The sequence below is a fragment of the Neoarius graeffei genome, chromosome 7, assembly GCF_027579695.1.
Source record: "Neoarius graeffei isolate fNeoGra1 chromosome 7, fNeoGra1.pri, whole genome shotgun sequence".
NCBI lineage: Eukaryota > Metazoa > Chordata > Actinopteri > Siluriformes > Ariidae > Neoarius > Neoarius graeffei.
Genome location: NC_083575.1, coordinates 21831242 through 21857773, shown reverse-complemented (window position 1 = coordinate 21857773; position 26532 = coordinate 21831242). Strand labels below are relative to the sequence as shown.

General features: G+C 41.3%; 1 protein-coding gene across 1 annotated transcript in view; it reads left to right on the top strand.

Annotated features, from left to right (window-relative positions):
• arfgef3 (ARFGEF family member 3) overlaps window positions 1–26532 on the top strand; it is a 93100-nt gene that overhangs the window by 59367 nt on the left and 7201 nt on the right. Inside the window, exons 26-32 of the mRNA XM_060924602.1 lie at window positions 4292–4436; window positions 12349–12477; window positions 12569–12745; window positions 17314–17428; window positions 17509–17611; window positions 23798–23929; window positions 24245–24375. Of these exons, the coding sequence (XP_060780585.1) occupies window positions 4292–4436; window positions 12349–12477; window positions 12569–12745; window positions 17314–17428; window positions 17509–17611; window positions 23798–23929; window positions 24245–24375 (932 nt within the window). The remainder of the gene's footprint in view (window positions 1–4291; window positions 4437–12348; window positions 12478–12568; window positions 12746–17313; window positions 17429–17508; window positions 17612–23797; window positions 23930–24244; window positions 24376–26532) is intronic.

Below are 26532 nucleotides of genomic sequence, written 5' to 3'. Positions count from 1 at the left end.
ACATCTGTCCATGAACTGAATCTCAAGAGAAGGTGGGTGATGCAGCAAGACCACGACCCTAAGCACACAAGTCGTTCTACCAAAGAATGGTTAATGAAGAATAAAGTTAATGTTTTGGAATGGCCAAGTCAAAGTCCTGACCTTAATCCAATCGAAATGTTGTGGAAGGACCTGAAGCGAGCAGTTCATGTGAGGAAACCCACCAACATCCCCGAGTTGAAGCTGTTCTGTACGGAGGAATGGGCTAAAATTCCTCCAAGCCGGTGTGCAGGACTGATCAACAGTTACCGGAAACGTTTAGTTGCAGTTATGGCCCTTTTCCACTACCCTTTTTCAGCTCACTTCAGCCTGACACGGCTCGCGTTTCGACTATCTAAGAACAGCACGACCCAGCTCGCTTCAGCCCTGCTCAGCCCCCAAAACTCGCACGGTTTTGGAGTGGGGCTGAAGCGAGCCAAACCGAGCTGAGTGAGGCTAGGGGCATGAGCAGACACTCCCCTGTGCACTGATTGGTAAGGAGGAGTGTCCTCACATGCCCACACACGCCCCGCGAGCACGCTGGGATCTGTAAACACCGTAAACCCGGAAGAAGGAGAATTACGAATTACGAGAATTATGAAGCCTTATGCGCCTCGCCTCATCTATACGCTCTTGCCAGTATCTGTTGGCGTTGTCGGTGACAACAAGCCACAGCACCAAGACCAGCAACACTAACGACACCATGTCCTCCATGTTTATTGTTTAGTATTCGGGTCGTGAGACTACCGCTTAAAAGCTCACTGATGTCACTGTTTGTGCCCAGGCATGCAAACTGGTCAGGGGTGAAAAAGGTGAGAAGGATGCACGGGGACACGGCACGCGCGCAAAAGTACATTTCGTAGTCTACGTTACAAAAAAAATTGCAACCAGTGACATCTTGAATTTAATACAGTACAAAATAACTTTCCATAAACATGTCTTAATAAGTTACTGTTGAGTGGCCGGTAAATTGTACCATTTATTTGTCAGTGGCCGGTAAAGTTTGATATTTTGTGAAGTTAATTTTCACCCCTGTGTACAACACAGTGGGCTATTTACAAAAAGGTATATATTACTGCCTGTGCTATCTAACAGACGTACCCCAGAGGACACACCTGGCCAATCCCTGTCTGTCAATTTTCTTAAAGACATCACCTATGTGAAATCAGGGGCGGATCTAGAAAAATATTTATGGGGTGGCAAGAGGGGGGCAGGAATTTTTGAGGGGTGGCAACGTATTACAGACATGTGTATATACTGAATTTAATCACAGTTTGACGACAAATAGTATGTACACACTACAAAAGGGCACAGACTGCCATTTACAAACTCATACAGATAAACTTAATCTCATGCCTTTATTGTTCACGAAGAACACATTCTAGGATGAGGTCTATACCGTTTCTGGACAGTTTTATACTGTATATGCAAAAGAACAGACACTAAAAAACAACAATAACAACACTGCTTCAAGTTCAGCATGATTTAAACCATTTACACCAGTGTCACATTTTATAGTTTTTTTCCTCACGCTTTGTAAAGGCTCACCAGTGAGCATAACATGAACTTGTCATGCCTACAACAGCTGAATGCGGCGATTTCCATGTTGCTCAGCAAAACGCTTTACAAATTTATCAAGATCTAATGCTTTTGTGCGCTTTGATTCAATGCTGAGTACAGCCAAACTTGATAGTCTCTTTTCTGTCATAGTCAACCGCAAATAAGTCTTTATGAGCCTGAGAGATGAAAAACTTCGTTCACAGGATGCACTGCTCACAGGCAAGACAACCGCTATTTTACACAACCTGAACAACTCAAAAAAAACCAACAACATCATCTTGGTATGGGTCCAAAAACAGTGAACTCCATGAGAGTGGTAGGACTCTCCTGTTCCCCCTTTTTTCTGTCTAGTACTCTCCTCGTCTGATGTAACTCATGTTTAAGATCCTCAATATTTGAATCATGAGCTTCAGCCAATAGCAATGTTTTCCTTGACAGACGGTGAATCAATATTAACTTTTGTGGCCGACTTTACACAAAACTAATGTCAGACCTAGCTAACATTAGGCCAAAAAAAAAAAAAAGTGTGTTTCAGGTAACATGAAATACTAAAATAAGGTCGGTAGGTAGGAAATTTTTTTTTCTTAATTTGTTTTATTTTGTTCGAAAAAATTAACACAAGTAAACATCTTACAAAATAGTATTTTGGCACAGAATCCTTTATACCACACATCATAATAAAATAAGTGTTTTAAATCTTTAAACGAATAAAAAAAATATTGCAAGAGTTCGAGTTATGATCTGCGGAAGCGTATTGCTGCCACACTCAAAAAAAAAAATTGGCTTAGACTCAAGTAATTACGTGAAAAGATATTAACAGAGTTATCACGTTTTTACAATATATTTATCATGTAATAACACGTAATTTCATGATATTTTCATGTGATAATGTGAAAACACCTTATCAAGAAATAACGTGAAAATATGGTTTAACGTCCTAGGCTAGGCTACTTCCATTAAAAGCAGACGGCCTCGCCTAGCCTACTGTAGAACTTGGGTCGAGCAAAAACACGGAGCAAAAACATGGCTGAATCCTGAATGACTCCTATTTGTATAAATAGGGGACTACATAGGCGGCAAAATGTAGTGTTTTTCCCTGCCATGGAAGTGCACTTGTATACTGAAGAGGAAGCAATTTGCATTACAGCCAGGAGGGCTGATAGAAGTGGCAAAACATTTTACTTTTTATCGTTTCTTTCACAACTTGAATGCGTTGAAACAAAAAAATGATGACAAACTAACGCTGCTTACACTAAAATATCGAGGGAAATTTGTAATAAAAACTTTACGGTCGGCAATTTCGACGCGGAAATTCTCGATCGGTCGGGTTACCGGAAACACACTTTTTTTTTTGCCTTACATGTATAGTTAGCTAAATAACCTTCTCCAACCTGATTTTTATCCTCTCAAAATCAGCATCGCAACTATACTAGCACTGTTCATTCATTATAATTTCATTTTTTTGATAGATAGTTAATCAGCTTTTACCCCTTTCCTCCCGTGTCTCCTTTCCTCGCGACTCCTGGCTCCCTCGCTTCGCGCCTCTCAATTTTCCAAAACAACCAATCTCTGGCGTTATCTCGTGCTGCATTCGCCGCAGTCGGACATTGGAAATTCGCGCACGTAAATGTCAAATTGGCCATAATTTTTCTTTGAATTCGTCGCTGCCAACTGGGGTAGCAGCAGGGGTGGCAAGGCTTTCTTTTAGAGTGGCATATGCCACCCCGGTAGATCCGCCCATGGTTATTCACCCCCGAGCGCGCTGGAAACTGTTCCATTGGTATTCAGATTCAGTCGTGAGATGAGGTTGCCAGATCTCTCTATAAAAAGGTGACTTTGCGGTCTGAATCTGTGGAATATTCGTAAGCGAGGACTGGCAACCAGCAGTGGGTTGTGCACCAGCTGATCAGAACTCCAATGGAAAAGAAGCGTGTTAGTAACCGTTTATCTTGATTGGCTGTAACCTTGTAAGTGAAATGTTTGGCAACAATAGCGTTGTAGCCTGCCTACCCCCCCCAAAAAAAAAAAAAAACAAACAACTCTTCGGATCTACACGATTCACACAAGTGACCTATTTTGGGACCAAAACGGCGAATTTCGCCGAAAGGTGAGGAGTTTGCATGTGTGTGTGCCGCATAACGACATCACCTGACGTCCACCCACTTTCGCTAACTCCACCCAAAGTGTCCACCCACTTCCAGCCAGCACGGTTCAGCGCGGTTGTAGTCGAAACGCAACTCCAACAGCCCTGCTCAGCTCGACTCAGCCCAACTCAGCACCGCACGGCTCAGCCCAACGCAGCCGCGTTGGTAGTGGAAAAGCGGCATTATTGCTGCACAAGGGGGTCACACCAGATACTGAAAGCAAAGGTTCACATACTTTTGCCACTCACAGATATGTAATATTGGATCATTTTCCTCAATAAATAAATGACCAAGTATCACATTTTTGTCTTATTTGTTTAACTGGGTTCTCTTTATCGACTTTTAGGACTTGTGTGAAAATCTGATAATATTTATGCAGAAATACAGAAAATTCTAAAGGGTTCACAAACTTTCAAGCACTATTGTAGTTTTAAACCATAGGTTTTCGGTTGGTTCAGTTCACTCTTACATGCCTTACCTTCACTCTAAATGAAAAAAGTAGTTCTGGAATGCTTTTTTTTTTTTTTAAAAGAGAATTGTGCTTAACACTGATCTTTTTTGGGTAACAGCTGCTAGCCAAAATCTACAAAATGCCTTCAAAGCCAGTGTTTCTGGGTGCACGGCTGGCTAGTCTGCCCATGAGAGCCCAGGAGCGCTCGGTTAGCAGCGAGGACGGCATGGAGTCTGTTCTAGCCGAGTTCGATGATGACACAGGCGAGTCCTCATAATGGCTGCTTATTGGTCACACTATGTGTGTCGGTCTGTTAAAACCCACCTCATGTCGCTGTGGCTGAAATTCTAGATGAAAACTTAATTTTGTTCAAAACCTGATTTTTTTTTTTTTTTTTTTTCTGCCAATAATCTACTTTGATATCTCCACTTTAAGAAACCATGACTGTATTTTACCAAAACAACTCATGGGCTCCTTTCTAACCTTTGCTTCATTTTCTGCCTGCAAAGATCATGCTGGATATGAAGTCAGTTTAAAGGCATCCTCCAGCGGATTTACTCTTAAAAACTTATTTTAAGTAAAGGTATTCATAGATTTCAACAGTCAAATATTCATTTTCAGAGACCAAATAGTGTTCTAGAAAAATTAACTTCTATTAAAATACCAGACGGGCCTCCCGCGGAAGTGATGTATGCGATGACCTGGCTTAAGCCTGGGTCACAACTGGACGTACGATTTTTTTTGGCTGTGCGATTTTTGGCGTTTCCCAAATTGCTGCCTTTATTTTTGTTCGTGGAGAAAGACGCACGTTGGCCGTAAGTTTGTCTTGCAACCTGAAAAAAACTTAAGCGCCCGTAGAGTTTGTTTGACATGACAAAGAACCTCTGTGGCCAGTCTACGGCTCAAAAATCAGCACGTCACACACGCGTGCGTTTCTTGCGTCTTTTGCACGTAGACCGGCCGTAGGAGCACGTACGGCCGGTTGTGACCTAGGCTTTAGTGGAAGCTTGGAGTAACTCTGCTGTTTATATCCTCCGCTTACATCGTAGTTTTGTTAATAGAGTTTGAACAAATCATCTAATGAGACGCTTTCATTTCCCAACAAAGAACACCTAGATAATCTTATCTTGGAAGACAACTGTCTCTGTCTGGATTTCAACACTGACTGTGTACGTAGCAATATCCCTGTTCCGAGCACATAAATGAAAAATGAAACTGAAACTACCATGAAATAAAACTTAGGAAATTTCAAATGAGTAAGTTTCATGCAAAACGTTCTGAGTAATTTTCTTATCTGGAGTATCATAGACTGTACCTGAAACTCATTTGAATGCTCAGTCTCTTGATCCATCTGTGATTTTGTTCTTTAACGTCGGCATTTTCTTTGTTACCTGTATCTTCTTCCAATATACGCTGAAGAGCCTACAACGCATCGGAATGCTGATTACAATTCACCAGGTAATATACCAGGGATGGATCCAGACTGATGGGCGTGCAGAAATATATTTGCACCACTTGGCATCGGTCATGGGACTTTTGTTTACTTTACCGCTAGCCGGCTACATGGGCTATAGCCACACTCAACCAACAGACCAGGCTGAGCCGCAGTCGTAGTGGGCTGAGGCTGCCCTCTTCGGAAAGCGCTCGGCATGCTGTACGCCCCTGTGAAAATCCAAAGCGATCTGGTAAAATTAGTGAAAATATTTCTGCAAATGTGCATGTCAGATTCTTGGGCTGGATCTGTCACTGTATACTACAAAGAACCATGTTGTTCTAAACTCCCGGTGTTGTCTCTGTTGCCACTCACCATTGCATCAACGGACTTATGAAGCTGAACGATGGGCAAATCTTGTTGGCACGGCATTGTCTTTTCTTTCTTTTTATTCTGGAAGCCCCCATTAATCTCGCTTTTAATTCTTTCAGTTCATCGAAACAGGATGATTCAAAATGTTTGGAGCATAAGTCGGGCACCGCACGCAGATTGTTTTGAGGTCTTCCGATGGCGTGAATCCGTTTCTTGCGAATAGTCAGAAGATTCTGGCCAGATAAACGGTGAAAAGATATCTTCTCGTCCTTCTTCTCCGTGCTCTCGTGGAAGGCGGTCGCATTCTCTATCTCTCCCTTCCCTTATCTTTCCTGCTTCTGCTGTCTCGTCTGTCTAGTGTCTATACCAGGGGTCACCAAACTTTTCTTCTCTGGGGGCCACATTGTCGTTCCTGACTGTGATGGGGGGTCGGGTCATCTATATAACATAGAATTGTATGACCCAGACAAATATGACCACCAGCAGGCCTCATTGTGTAGTAGAGATTACTAGCCTGGCACAGCCATCCCCACTACTATATACACACTACTATATCAACACTCGATTCCTGGCACATATTTGTTTACCTTTATTAGTGGTTTGCAAAAGTAGTAATCGAGTCTTCACACTTTGTTTTAATTTGAAATACCACAGATATTCCATTTATTTATTTTCTAATAAAAATAACATCAAAGCTGTCAAGGTAAGAAACATCTGCCTAGTTGAGGTGATTGACACTGGCAAAGGTGAGTGGAAAATTATAAATTGTAGGTAGGCCTGTTATTATTAATAATATTAATAATAATTGTGTGCAGCACTTAATAAAGGTCAAATAAATAGGCCTATAAAATAAATACATTTTAAAAAACAGTGAAATTATAATAATATGAGCAATAGATCACAGCAGTTGTGCTGTGTCCTGCACGTCATTGCTCTCATCCATGGCCAAAGCAAAAAACTCGAATTCTGACGCTTTCTCATTCAGCTGGTCATACACGTTGTCCCCCAAATCTTCGGTTCGCCTGGTCGTAGTAGGTGCGGAGAGACTCGCCGCGTTGAGCGCATCCTTCTTGTCGGGACACACCTCCTCGGCCACAGCAAGCATGCATACTTTAACAAAGTCCCCATCAGTAAACGGCTTTCCATGGGTAGCTAGTAGGTGAGCTACCTTATAGCTAGCTCGGACAGCAGCCTGGTTGATCTGGGTTTGGCGAAGGAATACATTCTGTTGTGCAGCCAGTCCGCATTTCATCCTCCGAATCCTGTCTTCTCTTGTTTGCCCTCGCAAACTAGCATACTCTTTGTGGCTGGTTTCGTAGTGACGACGCAGATTATATTCTTTGAAAACCGACACACTTTCTTTACATACAAGACAAACTGCACGGTCCTTACACTGAACGAAAAAATAATCGGTGGTCCACTGTTCTTTAAAAACTCTGCACACTCTGTCAACTTTACGCTTACTGCTAGCCATTTTGCTGTCCTGAACATTGACAGTTCTCTGCGCGTGCGCTGCCTGTCACTGCTTGATCGCGAGCATATGACACAAATTCGGAAAATATGAATAGTTCATTTTATAACTAAATATCAATTTTAATTGATAAAATCAACAAAATACAAGATGCAGACATGTTATTATTTGCCAAAAAGCAATTTAAAAAAATAGGCCATGACCACTTTTGGGGATTGCCTCATAGGGCCGGTTCAAGTTGTGGGGGGCAGAGGGGCTGGGGGGCCAGTCAAAGGGGGGTGGCGGGCTGGAGTCGGCCCGCGGGCTGTAGTTTGATGACCCCTGGTCTATACTTTTGAGAGACTCTCTCCGCACTGCCTTCCAAACTAAAAACCATGGAATTGATAAACTGGTCTCTTCACGCAATTGACACAATCTTCTCGACGAGAAACCTAGGTTCGGGGGAATCAGCCTGTCCTGCCGGAACGTTCGCAGCTGGCTACACGATGGATGCGTGGGAGCGGTGGCGGGTTGTGTGCCTGGCGGTTCTTTCTGTGGAGGACATTGAAGATATGATTACAGGACTTGCTGATTTGGATTAGGCATTGCCCTGGTTTATTGAGGAAATCAGAAAACAGTGACAGCTGTTCAAAGCCCCATAAAGCTGCCTGACATGATTGAAGCGGTGGGCAGAGCTGTCGGCATTCAGACTGTGGCTATTCAGAACTTGAATCGCAATATGGATAACATCTTGGAGAAGCTTTCGGCTTTGCAGAGGAAAATGGATTCGAGGGACCAGTGTGGACTATCAGTGTAAAGGAATGCGTCTGCTCGACCCAAAGACCAAACAAGCCCAATCTTAACTGCTTTCAGCTCTCCCAGACAGCACTGGCCTTGGCCAAGGCCGTTGCTGGGGAAACAATTCCCCCCGGAGGTCACTGCTGTTAGACTCTCTCGTATTCCTCCCCCCTCTTCCCGCGGTCGCTGCTTCACCCCCAGTGTGACAAGCGGGTGCGTGACCAGCGCCATCATGGCTGCAGGAGCGGACGACTGCTTGCTTGCACTGGGTTACCTCTACCCCCCCCCCCCCCCCCCCCCCCCCCCAAAGTCCCGAGTTTTCATGTTGTAAAGTGTACTTGTGTTATTGTGTGCTTATGTGTTGAGGTTTTTTTAATGTTCCCACACTACTCCTCACAGGAGCATAGTGTGGGGGTTGCTTTTTTTTTTCTCCTCCCCTCTCCTCATGTTACTCTGTTTTGTTTTTTTTTTCTTTTATCCCTGTCTTCCTGTCCTGTCTACTCCCCCTCTGTCAATTGTGTGCATGTGTGCATGTAAGGACAGGTTGATGGTCAATTTCGCTGGTACAGTGATAAAGGGTTCATTCATCATTCTTTATAGCATAGGTGGCCAACCCGCGGCTCGCGAGCCGCATGCGGCTCTTTGCCTGGTGTCATGCGGCTCTCACCTTCACGTCCAAGTTGGTGTTCGTTTGTGGTTTTATGTGCGTTTTCGCTTCACTGCAGTTAATTACGGTTATTTTATTAAAGGTGCTTCGCTTGGTTTCATTACGGTATTTTCACATCATGACAAATGCGCAGGTGCGTTTGGGCGCGCAAGCCTGAGTAGTGGGTGAGTGCTCATTCAGTTTTGATGCCTTGAGTGAGAGTAGAGTATACTGTAAGTGTAAATAGTCATGAGAACACAGAACACATTGAATGAGAAGGTGTGTCCAAACTTTTGGCATGTAGTGTATATACATTATGTATTTGTTCATTTGTTTTCCAGTTATCAATTTGTGTGTGTGCGTGTGTGTTCTTCTTTCAAAAATTTGAGCATTGTATTATATTTTATCTATATTTGCACTTGCACTGATCACTGTTCCCAGTGCCTATGGAGCTTGTACTGTTTGAGGAAATTAAATTAGCACTTTGTAATTTCCATTTTCCGACTGACTGTATTTATTTGAATACTTATTTATTTGAATGCAGGTCTTGTGCAGGTCATGCAATTGAGAATTCAAGCTGAATCAAAATGGCTTTTGCATTTTCGATGTTAAACAGGTAACTCCAAAATGCACTAGAATACAGGAAATTGCATCTAAGAAATCCAAAATTTTTCGGGGGAGGCCCCCCAGAACCCCCCCAATGGGGGGAATCCCCACATGTAAACAATGTCTGCCTTTGTGCCCCACCTACAATTTTCTTCACCAGTCGCCACTGTTGAAAATGACTGGCCTGTGGTCTTGGTACTGCAGTAAATGTATCATTATCATGTTGGTGTGGGGCATTGGTTAAGTTGGAGTGTGACATCAATGTGGCTGTGTGTGTGTGTGTGTGTGTGTGTGTGTGTGTCCGCACGCGCAGAAGGAAGGGTAATATTTGTGTGCCCATGTTCATGTGCCGATGTGGCTCTTTACCGTAACACAGTAAGAATTGTGGCTCTTGGGCTCCGACTGGTTGGCCACCCCTGCTTTATAGCATCATTTTGGCATTTATATGCTGCGCAGTGAGGCATACTTACTTAAAAACCTATGAATTTGGTAAAAATGCTTGTAAAACAAGCAAAACCACGATACAAGCAGAGGATCTAAAGAGCCGAGTTGCTCCAAGCTTCCACTATTCCACATCATCGCACATGTCACTTCTGCAGGAGGCCTGTCTGGTATTTGAATAAAAGTACATTTTTCCAGAACACTAGTTGGTTTCCGAAAATGAATGAATGACTGTTGAAATCAACGATTACTTTTACTTAACATGAGTTTGAGTAAATCCGCTGGAGGATCCCTTTAACAAGCACAGATTTTAAATGTAGAAATGGGGCTGTCTTTCAGAATGGACTCTCTTACTTAACGGATTTTAAAATGTGAAGGAGAAACACCTTTCAGTGCAGTCAGTCTGAACATGTACGTCTCATCAAATTTGATCATGTGATGGGTTCTCCCAGGCCATCACACATAACTCATGAATAATTAGCATTGTGGTATGAATGCTGCAAGTTTAACTTGTGTATATAGCATCTATGTTCAGAAAAAGCAGTTTATTTTTGTTCAAAATCTGACTCAAAACTTTATTTTACGGTTTTTAAAGATCAATTTTTAATATATAACATGAGTAAAAGTCATTTTGATATTAAATTTAAACTTGTAAGTAAAGATACAAAAAAAATTCTATACAATACAAAAAAAATCCTAGGGCTGTCAATTGTGATTAATCACATTATTGTCCATAGTTAATTCAAGATTAATTGCAAATTAATGACACATTTTTTTTAAAATCTGTTCTAAATTGACAAAGGGATATTTTTCAAGTTTTTTGGGAGTGAACAAATATGCTTGCTTTATGCAAATGTACGGTATGTGTCCAGGTCAGGAAGGATGAGGCTGGACACAGCAAAAATTATTATTATTATTATTATTATTTTTTTAATATTCCCCTACTGCATTTAAAAATAAAGCAGGGTTAACTTTTATAATTTTGAGAGTTTAGCACAATTCAGTGTGAACAAAACAATGTAGTATTTTCCTCTAGTTCTGTACTTAAAGGAGAACTGAAGTCATTTTTAAACTTGCTTTATTTCTTAATTATCGTGCTATTCAATTACGTTTTCGGTTTTAGTAACCTTATATCATGACTCGTATTGGCAACTAATTGCAATTAAATATTATACTTATCGGCCTATTCGGTTTTTAGCCGTGTTGAATTTAGTTAGTTTGGTCCACAGCAGGCGTCGCTTACCCGCGTGAGCTTCACGAGACTTGTGCAAGACTTTGAAACGTGGAGTTTCAGCCAGGTGTCCGTGCCTCCATTTTGAAAACTGTTTGTTTTCCAAACGAAATATTGCACAAAAACGAGTTTTAAATAATGATTACTGCCTACTTTTTTTTTTTTTTCAAACTTTCCTGATTGCTTTCAAAACAAACAAAACTTCCGGCTTGATTACATCAGCATTTGAAAGAGGGCACGCGCGTCTTTTGACAACGTTGGCAGATGTCGGTTGCTTTGATTTCCGCTGTACGTTTTACTTCCGTCCTATGATGTCTCGCACAGGTCTCAACGAATCTCGTTTACAGCCATTGTTTTGATATATGGACTGATGTATATTACATAGCATATTTCAAACACTCATAACTTGCTATAGCAGTGACAAAATAGCGATCAGAAATGCATTCCTATAGTTAATAAAATGAGAGAAATAGAATTTTGATAAATTTGCCTTCAGTTCTCCTTTAACATCCAGCCTCAAGCTCTGCAATAAAATAAACTAAACAAACTTGATGTGGACTCTGGACAACAGTAGTGGCTATCTTTTTAAATATAGAAACTAAAAATAAAAAAACCCCAAAGAAATACATTTGTTAAGTCACACAGCTCATAAAGATGTTTTCCAGTAAAATGCAATAACTCGCTGGTAAATATACAGCACATTCATGAGCAAAAACATTTATAAACACTTTTTTTTTTTTTAAACAGAACTCACACATTTCTCAGAATAAAGCAAACTTTCTCACTCCAGCCTGCACACTTTGAGAGACACACACCTAGACCTCAACAGGTCATCTTTTCTCCCCTCTGGACCATCAAAAGCAAATAAATACATACGTTTTTTGTAAACCGTCATAATGTAACAATATAAGTTGATTCTGTACATAAGCACACTTGATCACAACTTGCATCAACCAGCTGTTTGCGACATTGCTCGCTTGCGTTACATCACTTCTTGGTTTTCCAAACTACGGGGGAGGGGACACAGAACATGCACGCATTAATTGTGCGTCAAAAAAAATTAGTGGCGTTAAAAGGAATTTGCATTATTGCATTAACTTTGACGGCCCTTAAAAAAAAATATATATATATATATATATATATATATATATATATATATATATATATATATATATATATATGAAATGTGTGTTATGCAGGTCTGATCCAGGTGTGGATCTTGCTGTTGGAGCAGCTCACCGCAGCTGTGTCTAATTGCCCTCGTCAACACCAGCCACCTACACTGGAACTGTTGTTCGAGCTGCTCCGAGAAGTCACTAAAACACCAGGTAAGTGCTGAATGTACAGCAGGAAACAACAGCTACAATGCCAACTCACTTAGTGCTGCGAACCATCCACATGTGTGGTGTTTTCTTGCAGGCCCAGGCTTTGCCATTTTCTCAGTCATCCAGCTCCTCCTTCCTGTCATGTCGCTGTGGCTGCAGCGAAGTCATGCAGATTATTCATACTGGGACATCGCAGCTGCAAACTTTAAGCACGCCATCGGGCTTTCATGCGAGCTCGTGGTAGAGCACGTTCAAAGTTTTATTCATTCAGGTACGCCTATCGCAGCATTTAGATGGTCAGTACAGCACTTAGTTGAAGTGTTATACTGCTTCCTGCACTCTGCCTTAATAGATGATGTGGTTTTTTTTTTGAACAGAATTTGTGTTCTTTGATACAAAAGCGAGCACTCGGTCAACAAGTGAAAATCAAGCAAGGGTTTGGAAGCTGAGATGTTTGAGAACACTGGAGGGTGTCACAAATGTTAAAATGCTGCCTAATACAAACAGATACTGGTATTAATTTTTATGCCTCCGCTACCGTAAGGTGCAGGAGGCATTGTTTTCGGGTTGTGCGTCCGTCCCGAAACCTTGTGAACGCGATATCTCAAAGGCGAATGAAAGGAATTTCACCAAACTTTCACCATTTGTGCATTTGGGGACAAAAATAAACTGATTAGATTTTGAGATCAAAAGGTCTAAGGTCAAGGTCACTGTGAGGTCAAATGTCTGTCTGAAAATCTTGTGAACACAATATCTCCAAGGCTAATACAGGTAATTTCACCAGGTCAAGATTACTGTGAGGTCAAATGTCCATCCCCAAATCACAACTTAAGGCGTGTAGTCTACCGGGTGGCGGCATCCCCATTGACGCTGTTGGCGTCGAGTTCTATCTAGTTAAAATAAGCAGAGATGTATGATAATCGGTGTTACAAAAAAAGTTAATATTAAAAGTAGACGGCCTTTCGATTTCATAAAATCTGTGAAATTTTGTTCCCTCTGAAATTTGGTCATTGTGATATATGTTTATTTCTATAATATCTTAAAAAAACAAAACAGGTCATTCTGTGGCTGGGAAGTTATTTAATTTGAGGGGATTCCCGAGCAAATAATGTGCATGAAATTACTCGCTTCATGCGGTCAAGCAGACCGAGGAAATCCATGTGCACATACGCAGGTTGACCTTTGACCATGCACTGACAGTTCCATCATTCTATTGCTAAACGAACAGCTGATCACACCGAGGTGCTCGCCGACCGCCGATATTTATTAGTTTGGTCCTGCATTTCCTTTCCTTCGCAACATAACGTCTTTTTTCTTCTCGCTTTCCGTTACTGTAGTCGGTCTTTCACGTTTCATTTGCGCACTCATCCTCCATTTTTCTGTCCTGTTTCAAGGTTGTATCCCACAATGCCTTGCGCAAACTGGGAAAGCCCACCACGTGATGCATGACATAGTATCTTGAATTGGGTAATGGTGAGGCAGGAAAAAATGGCGGAGAATTTAGGGCCACCTGGCCTTTAAGTGCATATTCTGGACCAATTTCGTTTTTTGTTTTTTTTTTTATATGAAAGAATGTCCCTTTACACACTCATCCAGAAGGGTAATTTTGCACAAGGCCATCTGTCTACAGCAGAAAAAAAATAAAAACAAAACACGTCTGGAAAAATCCCAAGGGAGTCTGGAGCCAGATTTGTGACGTTGCCTGCGGAAGCGCCAGCAGGCTGCGCAAGCTTTGCACGGTTTCAGTGCACAGCCTGTGTAGACCAAGCGCTCCCATTTCTCTCTCATTGTCCGGTCTTTTGGGAAACGATGAGTACTAATCCCATCATGATTGGTGTTGCTACACCCTCCTACGATACATCTGTTAACCATTAATTACGCGATAACGTTGAAGAAATTTGCAGAAAACCACCAGGTCGTTAAACAAACCAGCGCTGACGTAGGATTCAGAAGGAGGCGTCCCGCACGCGACGTCACGAAAATCAATGTTTGCCGGGAAATCCAAATGCTAAGTTTTTTTCAGAGGCGGACCAATTCGCCTCCAATGGCTTGATTTCAACTGAATTTTTCTGGTATTGCGCAAGGTAAAAAAAATTGCACAAAACATGACAGATATTTGACCAAAGTTTAATATAAAATAGGAAAATTACATTGATCTTGCGCCGAATTTACCCGTGATATGCACTTTAAATTCATTAATTGTTCTATTTAAAAAAAAAAAATCTAATAAAATTGGAAGTGTGTGATTCGAATTCAGTAGCTTTCGGTCCACTAAACAAAAATAATTAGGTGTTGGGGAAAATTCTTTTTATGATGTAAACTTGAAAAATCTGAAAGGCAGTACAGCTTTAATGACTCTGTGTCTATGCATTTACTTGACTAAAGTTCAGTTCGCACTGCTTCTATCTCAGATCTACAGGCAAGAATAAATAAATATCCTTTTTAAAATTATTAATTAATTTATTATTATACCCCCGCTCCAAAGGAGGGGGATATACTGGTTTACCTTTGTCCATCCGAAACACCCTTTTTCTCAGCAACCACAAATCATAGCCACTTGGTACCAAACTTCAGCTTGGGGTTCTATACCGTGTATGGACCCTTTTCACGTGACGTCACGACAAATGCGGCCGCCATTTTGGACGTGTACTACCAGTAGTTTACCACAGCCAACATTGAGGAACGGCAGCAAAGAAAGTGTTTATTTTCAGCAAGACTTCCATCATGCCACTATATTGTTGTGCACCTGGATGTAGTAACCATCAACAAACAAGGCAAGGGTTATCATTTTATCGGATCCCGGTAGATGCTGACCGACGGAGAAGATGGATAGCGGCATACCAGCGCTTGTGTAGTGACCACTTTGTTGGAGGTAAGACGAATAAAATTAGCCAGAAAAGGCATTACATTGCTGTTAACATTCTGTGGTGGCGAGGGTGTAACCAAATAGGCTAAAATAACCCATTGTAACCTCTTTGTTCTTCTGTAGTAGCTATTAGTTAGCGTTGTGTTCCTTTGCTGTTGGTAGACTGTAGGACAGATCAGAGGCAGTGTCCTACAAACAGCGCTTAATTTGAGGGGGAGCAAGCCGGAGCGCGCTCCGGAACCTCGGGCGTTGGCTCCGGCAGCTATTTACACTGGATCCGGTGATCCGACACCTCTTTTGACTATGTAACAAAAAAAAAAAAATAATAATAATAATAAAATTAAAAAATGCAAGTTTATTTAGTGTTAATGTCTGATTTTGATATCTGTCTTGTTGGTGATTTCTCTCATGAAACGACATCCACAAAATATCTGCAGACGAACTTAATTTGCAGTGTTATTACAAAACATGCCCAGAAGCGCAGCCCCGCGCCCCTCTCCCCTCTCCTCCCCCTCCTCTTTTTTTCCACACCGGAGCCGCTCATCCTCTGCGCTCCGGGACCTCCCACTTTACAAATTAAGCACTGCCTACAAATAAGTGTTCAAAATAAGAGGAACATGTATTTGTCTCTTAAATCCAGGCCGTTCCCTGTAATCTGTAACAACGGTTGGAGAAAGTAATGGCAAATAGTGAGTGCACAAACCGTAGAAGGTAAACTGTACACAGCGCCAGGGCAGTGTGATGGTATGTCTACTTTTAGATTGTGTTAGCTTATCAATGAACACACTCGTCACTCGATGAGTTTCATGTCTTTACGACGGATACTTAAATGTGTGTTAGGTATTATTGTTGCAGTCTAAGCAGTCATTGTAGCAGCTAGATGAGCGAGAACCGAAAGGGTCTGTGCCATAAACCGTTATTTCTGTACGGCGTTGCTAATGTGTCGTTACTGTTGTTATTTCTCCCTCTGCTCGCCCTGTAAATGCCCTACGTCGCTGGATAGCGAAGGTGTTTTCTGCATCTCGCTCCTTTTTCTTGTATGTTCTCCGTTTGTCGCCTTCCTCGCATTCAAACCAATTCGAGCCGCAGTCCGCTACATGTCCAAAATGGTGGTCGCGTTTACGAAGGTCACGTGACTGAAAAGGGTCTATACCGGTTTCAGGTCCGCCGCACATCGACTTCCTGTTTACTGACTGAATGTGTTTACGAAACACACAGGGTGGATTTTGATGCTATTTCAAAATGTCAGTTTACCAGGATGTTATTTGAAATCCCTGGGGAGAGACACTGCTCTTTACTTGTTTCAGGGTTAATTATTTGTTGAAATCAACATTCATAATAAGTGTCCTATTCCTTCGATTGTTTGCCTTCTGGTATAAGCAAGAGCAGGGGGGATACGTAAGTGAGCAGTAGCGCATAGTTGATCTTGTTATATCCATTGTTTGATTCTTGGTTATTGCAGATATTTTGAATCTGCAAGTTATCACTTTTGGATCAATTTGTGAGCTTCCGGATTATATTTCCTATTTATATAAATAATTAGAGCTGAACACACAAACCTGTGAATCTGTTACTAGTGAATAAATCTAGCTTGTCTGTTGTCTGAACAGTGGGCATTAATCTCAATTATTAATCAGCACTAATGGATGTAGTACACTAATTCCACTGCACATAAATTAATGAGTCAGCAAGAAAACAACATTTGTAGGAGATTATGATTTATAAATATAGTTTACAGCGATATTAAAAGGAAGAGTGGGAGTGTCTGAGATTTGACTGGATTTCTATGGAATAATGCTTTGCTCCCACGTGCGAGATGGAAAATGACGCCACGAAAGAGCTATTTGGTTTTAAATGGAAGGACGTGTTAAAATGCTTCAAAATGGTTTGCGTGACTTAGCTTTTAGAGATCCAGTCCCAGGTTTTATTTAGAATTAGAAATGCTTCATCGTGCTGTTTGTTTCGTCCTGTAGATATGGGCTACGAGAGTCTTATTAACCTGATGTTGAAGGACTTATTCAAGCTGTTGGTGGCTTGTGTGGCTGAACCTGCAGAGACCATCTCCAGAGTTGGCTGTTCCTGTATCAGGTTGGCTGTCTGTCTGTGTAAAATTAAGAAATTGTCTTTCTGTGACTTGTGAAAGATGCAGTCATATTTTCTGTTTCCAGATATGTTCTGGTGACAGCAGGGCCTGTGTTTACAGAGGAGATGTGGAGACTGGCCTGCTGTGCCCTGCAGGATGCCTTCTCCGCTACGCTTGAACCTGTCAAGGTGAGCTATGAATCGAGATTTTGGAGTAGAGAGCTGTACACCAGATCCATAATGCTTCCAGAAAATAATGCAGTCAGAGCTACGTTAACAGTCCAGGCAGCACGAATACAGTGATGCTGCTGGTATTGTATTATTTAAATAATATTGGCTGGCTTTTTTTTTTCATGGTATATTCCATTCAGCTAGCATGATATTGGACGAGTCTAAGATGAGCTCCATATCATGCTAGCTGAATGGACTATGTCTGATATACCATGAAAAAAAGCCATTATTATACATGCACATTCCTTTCAGGTGTCTGACACATCTTTCTCTTTCAAAATTCTTTCAAAATCTGTTTTTAACAAAGCAAACCTGGCAGCCATGTTTATTTACAAATTGTTAGTCGCTCGCTAGCACGGAAGTTTTACATCTCCGACGTGTGACGTCATGTCTTGACAATCATGCAATATCGTAAACCATATTCAACACTCATTCTCCATTGGGTAGGGTGATGTAATACATGTAGGATAAGCGATATGCTAACAATATTACATGCTGTCAAACCAAATGAATGAAACCCGCTAGAAGAGAAGAGAAGACATGTATGTTATTTACCAGCTGGGAGGTCCGTATCATGAAATACGGTGACTGAGGTCTTGAAAGTACTGAGCGAGGCCCTTTGGGCCGAGGTCACGGTATTTCACCATACGGACTGACCTTAAGCTGGTAAATAATTTTTTTTTTCTTTCCCAAATTCTAACAGAAAACGAGAGTGCCTGAAAGGGAAAACCGAGCCGAGCCGCCATTTTGAATTCTCATTCATGGTTGTAATGCAAATGGCTTCCTCCTTGGTATACAAGTGCACTTCCATGGCAGGAAAAAAAAACACTATTTTGTCGCCTATGTAGTCCCCTATTTATACAAAATTGAGTCGTTCAGGATTCAGCCGTGTTTTTCCTCGGCGTTAGCAAGTTACAGGTTTTTAGCTTTCTCCTGAAATGTTTTCTTTTATTTTGTCTTCCTCAGGGTAGTAAAACTCGCTTTCGCTGTAAACACTGTCGTTATCGCTATCCATGATGTAAAATTAATGCTATTCTTCTGAGAAATGCGAAAATAAATGACACAAATTGCTACTATGTTTGTTGTTTTTGTGAACGAGCGAGTCGCCAGAGGTCCGTAACCGGGGTCCGTATCGTAGGATACAGACCCGCTCGCCAGCCAATCAGAGCGCAGGATTTGATGGAAACCGGACCGTGAAAAAAATAAATGCTTTTATCCCATCGAAAACGTGTCCTGTATGTATAATATGTAGTATTGTACACTTACGGTAGAGTGTAAGTGCAAAACACTTTACCAAACCAGAAATTAAACAGCATATTACCAAACACAACAGCAAGACCAAAAGTACGGATGCATTTCCTCCTAACAGAAAGGCTAGTTCCTTTATTGAACATCACATGCTCATTGCTGATTGGCTACAGCATGTGTCCGTCGGAGACGGAAAACGGAGACGTGTGTGTGTGTGTATATGCATACAGTAATATATGAGCTTATAGGTAATATGAGTGAGTCTAAAGAAGTCCACTGATGCTTTTATTAATGATAATTTTAAAATGGCATGATATACAGTATGGCCTAAAGGTTAGAGAAGCAGCCTTGGGCCCAAAGGGTTGCTGGGTCAATTCCCTGGACTAGTAGGAAAAATCCATGGCTAAAGTGCCCTTCAGCAAGGCACCTAAACCCCCTCTGCTCCTCAGGCACTGGGTGTGTGCTCATTGTACGTCGCTCTGGACAAGAGTATCTGCTAAATGCCTGTAATGCACGTGAATACTGAAAACCTACTTAAAGGAAGCTGGGTTATTCAGAAGAAAGAATTGCTCCTCAGTATAACAACATGAGTATTTATTTATTTATTTATTTATTTTTGCTAGGTTAACTAGATAACAGCCCTGAAAAAGTACAATTTTTTTTTCCCCTGCGTGATGTGCAATAGTCCTTTTAAGGCCTTACTGAACAAGGTGTACTGTAGGTAAATACCCAGCATGCAGTAAACCAGGTTGCCATTGCTCTTTTGTAAAGAATAAGGAGAATATTAGAGTGTTTTATAGAGCAGGAACCCTAATTCTCTCGATTTAGGTCACTAGTGAGCACTGCAGTATTGATAATTGAACATGTATAATGCCACTTAACAGTTATTCCACAAAATCGAGTCATACATGAGCTGATAGCTGACGAGGCGCCTAGCTCCGAGTTGGCTATAAGCCATGTGTGATGAGATTGAGTGGAATAATTTTCTTGTAGCCACATTCACTGGATTTTGAGAAACGGAGCGTTTTTTTAATTTTTGCAAATTCAATAACATAACTTTTATACAAAACATCCAACAAAACCATTTCCACTTAGAATGTAAACAAACCAGCCAAATGACAGTAGCAATTTGTGAAAAATGCTATAATAATTCTTGGGGGGAAAAAAAAGTTTTTACCATCAAATACTTTCATTCCATATTTTGTTGCTTTTTTGTATTTTTGGGGTTTTGTTTTCAAGTAGAGTTTTTATTTCTTCCTCGGTTGGTTCAGCAACACGCACCGTCTCTCCCACCCCCCCACCCCCGTACTCTCAGTATATGAGCTGAGTAGAGTAGCCAATCGGAGCGCGCGATTACTCGTATCCAGTGAATGTGGATAGAATAATTATATTCTACACTAAGAGAGTTGTAGGTTTTCGCAGTAATAATAAAATCACACAAAGCAATGAGTTTCCAGTGTTGTACAAGCAGAAGCAAACGGTACCAGATGTGCTGCTATTAACGTTGTAGGTAACACAGTCCCTTTTAAGAAACTACAGGTCCCATCGGCCAGCTTCCGCGTTGACCTACGTCACGCCTGGGCGGGATCACCAACGTCACATCCTCCAGGAAGCCATAAGTAACTGAACACGTTTCCGCTCTTCCTCTTTCCGTCTGGACCAGCTGTCTGCAGACACAAAGAGATTCGCTCCGCCGAGCAAACCCAGATAAAGACATCTTTTCTTGCAATATCCACGATTTAGCGCAATTTTTTTTGTTTACCTTTGGCCACGGTAAAACTCCAGAATCGCGCGATTTTAAACTCAGAGTTACAACCGGTTTTCATTTATTCGCATTATAAGTACGTATGACTGCAGCCCAAGCAGTTAATTTAAAGTTAGAGGTGACCGGCTCCCTCTAACAAAGCACTGTGCACATTGTTTTAATCAGAGACTTTCTTCCCACGAACTACAAAGCGTCAGACCAAGAAATTCTCTGCGCTTCACGGAAGCCTTCACAACGGTGAAACTCCAAAAGTCTCGGAACATCTTCTCATAATCTTGCGTAGAGGCAAGATACTGAAGTAAGAGACTGGCATTTGGGCAGAAAACCTAGTCTTAGGAATTAGCTTTATGAAGAAGTGTGAATTTAAACTCAGGAACGGTTTAAATGTGTACACTGTAGACCCTCAGGATATTGAATTATTGTTCTATTTTTGTCCTCTCAATTGCTTAATAGATAGGTTGCATGCTCTCTCTTCCTTTCTAACCCTTAACTTCATTATTACACATATTTTGACCTCATCAAGATTTCAGTGGAATTAGCTGCTACGGCTAATTCTTTTGTTTCATTAGCATCCAGGGCTAATTGTATTGTCTCAAGGGACCACGAGGTCATCATCCTCCCCCCATAAACGCACCTTAGTTAGCAACAGAGCTAATCTCTTGTTTTACTTAGAAACACGTGGTCACAGGCCTCTCACATACACACACACGGCGTTAGCTACCAGAGCTAATTCTTTTGTTTCCACCACGTGGACACAAACACAGCTAGCAACCAAAGCTAACTCTTATGTTCTACTTAGAAACACGTGATCACGACCCCCCACACCTCAGATAACACACACACACAAACACACACACATCATATCATATTTGTATATAATGATTCCAACTGCGGGGCGGCACGGTGGTGTAGTGGTTAGTGCTGTCGCCTCACAGCAAGAAGGTTCTGGGTTCGAGCCCCGGGGCCGGCGAGGGCCTTTCTGTGCGGAGTTTGCATGTTCTCCCCGTGTCCGCGTGGGTTTCCTCCGGGTGCTCCGGTTTCCCCCACAGTCCAAAGACATGCAGGTTAGGTTAACTGGTGACACTAAATTGACCGTAGGTGTGAATGTGAGTGTGAATGGTTGTCTGTGTCTATGTGTCAGCCCTGTGATGACCTGGCGACTTGTCCAGGGTGTACCCCGCCTTTCGCCCATAGTCAGCTGGGATAGGCTCCAGCTTGCCTGCGACCCTGTAGAAGGATAAAGCGGCTAGAGATAATGAGATGAGATGAGATTCCAACTGCGGCGGCACGGTGGTGTAGTGGTTAGTGCTGTCGCCTCACAGCAAGAAGGTCCGGGTTCGAGCCCCGTGGCCGGCGAGGGCCTTTCTGTGCGGAGTTTGCATGTTCTCCCCGTGTCCATGTGGGTTTCCCCCGGGTGCTCCGGTTTCCCCCACAGTCCAAAGACATGCAGGTTAGGTTAATTGGTGACTCTAAATTGACCGTAGGTGTGAATGGTTGTCTGTGTCTATGTGTCAGCTAGGGGTGGCACGGTTCACAAAAGTCGCGGTTCGGTACGTATTGCGGTTTGAGGTCTGCGGTTCGGTACGTATTGCGGTTTGAGGTCTGCGGTTCGGTACGTATTGCGTTTTTTTTTTTTTTTTTAAATCTTAAGTACTCTGTATTTGGGCATATAGCCTACTATTTACCTTAAGTAAACATAGTTTAGGATACAGCATTTAAGAGAGGTTAAAATTATAGTTACAATGAAATAATCATGCACAAACTGAGTTTGAGTTGACATAAGCACATTTTATGAACAATCTCTGATGAAAAGCCAGGTAGTATTTTGAAACAGCAAGAGGGAAGACATGGATGATTTCAACAGCTTTTTTATTTACTACAGTATTTATACAAAGTGTCAGGAGTGTTTGCTGCCATGTTGTGGCATCTAGAGGAACCAGGTGTCTTTTGTCACATACAGAGTTTTCATAATTGGAAGAAATAAAAATGAGTTCTTAAAGCTTACTTTTGAACAGATGTGTGTGTTAAAACTTAAACTTTTATGTGGCGACCAACCAACCACCTATATACAAAAACCGAATCAAAAACTCTTCTAATCCCTGAGAGTGAGGATGTATTTTTTCACTTGAAATTAAAGTGCAGTGTTTTGAAATGTATGGCTGGATTTCTTATCTAATCTTAAAGTGCCACTGTATTCTTAGAACGATTTATAACAAAATACACTTCCCACACACCTGATTTGAATGCCGCGGGGGCATCCTCTATGTATGACGACCTGCCTTCTCCACTCCCACTTGCCGTTTTTGCACTTGCCATCCACACTCCGCTGTCACTTCAATTCTTTCGCGCAGGGGTGATAGCGTTCCGGCGCCGCGAAAAAAAAAAAATCTAGTTCGCCCATTATGACACAGGATAATGGGCGAACTAGATTTTTTTTTTTTCCGGCGCCGCGGTACGCCGGAAATCCGGCGTGGCGCCGGAACGCTATCACCCCTGTTCGCGCGAAAGAGAACCACGTGGTTTCATACGGGCATTCGGCTTTTTTTTTTTTTTTTGGCGAACGTCTTAAATAGGGGTACCGCGGTTTATACACGTATTGCACCGCAACAGGCGTATCGTACGGTTCGGTTTTTTTCCCATAACCGTGCCAAGCCTAGTGTCAGCCCTGTGATGACCTGGCGACTTGTCCAGGGTGTACCCCGCCTTTCGCCCGTAGTCAGCTGGGATAGGCTCCAGCTTGCCTGCGACCCTGTAGAACAGGATAAAGCGGCTAGAGATAATGAGATGAGATGAGATTCCAACTGCTATTATTCATTTTTATCTTTGCTATAATAAATTCAATTATTATTGAAACTGTGTGTTTATTTGTTGTGCCTAATATACTTGAAGTCGCTCAATCTCAAAAGAATTCCAAGGTGCATATGAGTTACGTAATACGGTAAGTGGTCATAATAATTGGAATATACCATAATTTAGCTGTTTGGTAATTTATTGTTAAGCACCAAAATTAATGGTATTAATTAATGAGATTATCAATGAGACTGATTTAATGACTTAATGAGACTGATTTAATGAGATTGATCACTTAATTACTAATTGCACCTACAACATTCTCTTTTCCCTTCCTTTAGAACCTGCTTGCGTGTTTTCGGAGTGGTTCGGACACGTTCACAGGGGACGCGTGCGAAGTGAAAGTAGCCGCCCCGACACATTCTGCTTCAGCTGAGGCTGAGTACTGGAGGATCCGTGCCATGGCACAGCAGGTGTTCTAGGAGTAACACTTTCATAATCACATGCGTATTCACTTTCCATTTTGTAATGGGGTGGAACCTGGCACAGGACTGGTGTTCTGTCCAGGGTCTAATTCTCACCTTGTGTTCAGTGTTCACCGGATATGCTCAGACTTCTGTATAACATTGACCAGGAGAAAATGGCTAAGATAAATTAATTAATCAAAAATATTGATGAACACAATAAGATTGAGATACAATCTTAATTTGATATGATCAAGAGTGTAACATTTTTGCAAAATAGAATCATGTAACCGGTGGGGAACGTGTTTTCCATTGTGCTTTCAGGTCTTTATGCTGGACACTCAGTGCTCTCCTAAGACCCCCAGCAGTAAGGAAGGATTTGAGCATGCTCAGTCATGTGTGCTCATCATTGAACTTCCTGCAGACCAGCAGTCCAATGGCCATGTTCAGAAGAGGTTTGAGTCATCTTGTGTTAGAAGAAAAAACAACCACACAGTTATTGTTCTGCAGAATACGTATTCTTCGGTGATATTTGACATCTGGTTTAATGTAAATTATTTTACATCAGCGTTTTCAGAAATATTTTGTAAATGTCCTATCCCCAGACAGTTAAATTGAAGTGTATTTCATTTTTAAAGTAAGGATGAACGCACATTTTAGCCTTGTCTGAAATCATTGAGAGGTGGCATGGTGGTGCTCCAGGATTCAGTCCTGAACTTGGTTTTACAAGTTCTCCCTGTGTGCATGGGTTCCCTCCAGGTTCTCTGGTTCCTCCCATTGTCCAATACAGGCATGTAGGGTACCCTGTAATGGACTGGCATCACACACCCAGAGTATCCAGTAGTATCCGTTTCCCTGACTAGGACAGTGATCGTTGAAGATGATAGAATGAATAAATGAATGTAAGACCGGCTTAAACGCAACTTCTAGAGATCACACAAGGATCAAAAGAGAGAGTGAGACTATAAAGTCCAAAAAATAGCATTAAAGTCTGTCCAGAGGCTCGGAGTACATCAGCAAAGGGCAGTAAACTTTGTACAAAATATCTCCTGTGTATTGCCGAGATTGGTTCTCTTAAAGGGACTGTTCTAATAAAAACTGATCAACAGTTGGAGCAATATTTGAGTTCAAGAATGTATTCAGTGATTTAAATTTCATATTGTATGTCTTATTTGTCTTTTCCCTCATGCTGAACTTGGTGCAGGAAAATTGGGTAAGAATTTGCATATCATACATGACCGGTAATCATGTTGTTCTTTATTGTACATAAACCCCAAAAAGCCATGAATGCACATGTTTAAATAATATTGGCTGGCATTGAGTGGTATATCAGATATATTGCATTCAGCTAGCATGATACTGAATGAGTCGAAGATGAGATGATATCATGCTAGCTGAATGGAATATATCTGATAGACCATGAAAAAAAGCCAGTGAATAATAATAAATTTTTTATTATTATTATTATTATAATACATACACACTCTTCATATCAGCATTCTCGAAGGCCAACATGAGCTTGCTTGCAACTCGGTGCTGTTAGCGTGGCAGTCCAGTTACCTTTTAGCTGGTGTAGTGTTGGCACAGTCAAGCCTATTATTATTATTATTATTATTATTATTATTATTATCACTGTGTAATTTACTTAGTACTTTTAAAATCAACATCGACAACTACACACAACAGCGAGACCTGGCAGCCAAAATTCTCTCAATCTTCTGCTTTTAACAAAGCAAACCTTGTGGCCATGTTTGTTTACAAACTGCCACAGTCACTTGCTAGCACAGAAGTTTTATATCTCCGACTGTCTCTTCCAGTTTTTCGACATCCGTTGGTATGTTTTTCTCTTGTAAATATGCGTGAAGAATATATAATGAAGTTTTGGTAGCCTTTCAGGTGTTCAGTGCGTCTTTAGTTTCAGTTTTCAGCTTATTTATTTAGTGCTTAAACCTAGCACTGGATTAGGCTTGTCTTTTCTCTTTCCCGGCTGACAAAGAAATGATTGTGCACATGCACAGCAGAAAAGTTTTGTCATTGGATCTTCACATGAGCTCTGGTGTGGCGTCGTGCTGTTTTGACAACATGCAATATTATAACAATATTGCACGTTCATTCTCCATTGGGGAGAGCGGCGTAATACATGGAGGATAAGCGATATGATAATATTGCATGACATCGATAAACCCGCTAGAAGGGAAGAGAATACATCTTTTTTTTATTCCATGGGAAAAGTGGCCCTTATGTATAATAATTGTTTATATTGTTTTCCTTTAATAGCAAGTTCATTTTGGATTTGTTTTCTCATAATCTCAAATAAGAGATGACAAATGCTGCTTTCCCAATATAATGTGGTAATCTCAATATTTTAAAATAGAATTAACAGGTTATATGAAGGATGTCTACAAATATATTACAGAAACACTATAAATTGTTCATTTTTTTTTTTTTTTACAAAGCAGTTAAGAAATATTCCCATTTTTTACATATAATCAGTATGGGCCATGATGCCCTTTCACTTGAGGTATGCATAGATCATAACATGAAACTGTGCACTCTAAATATTATTTTCATTATAATGTCAACCATTAATATGATACAATATGCTTTTAATA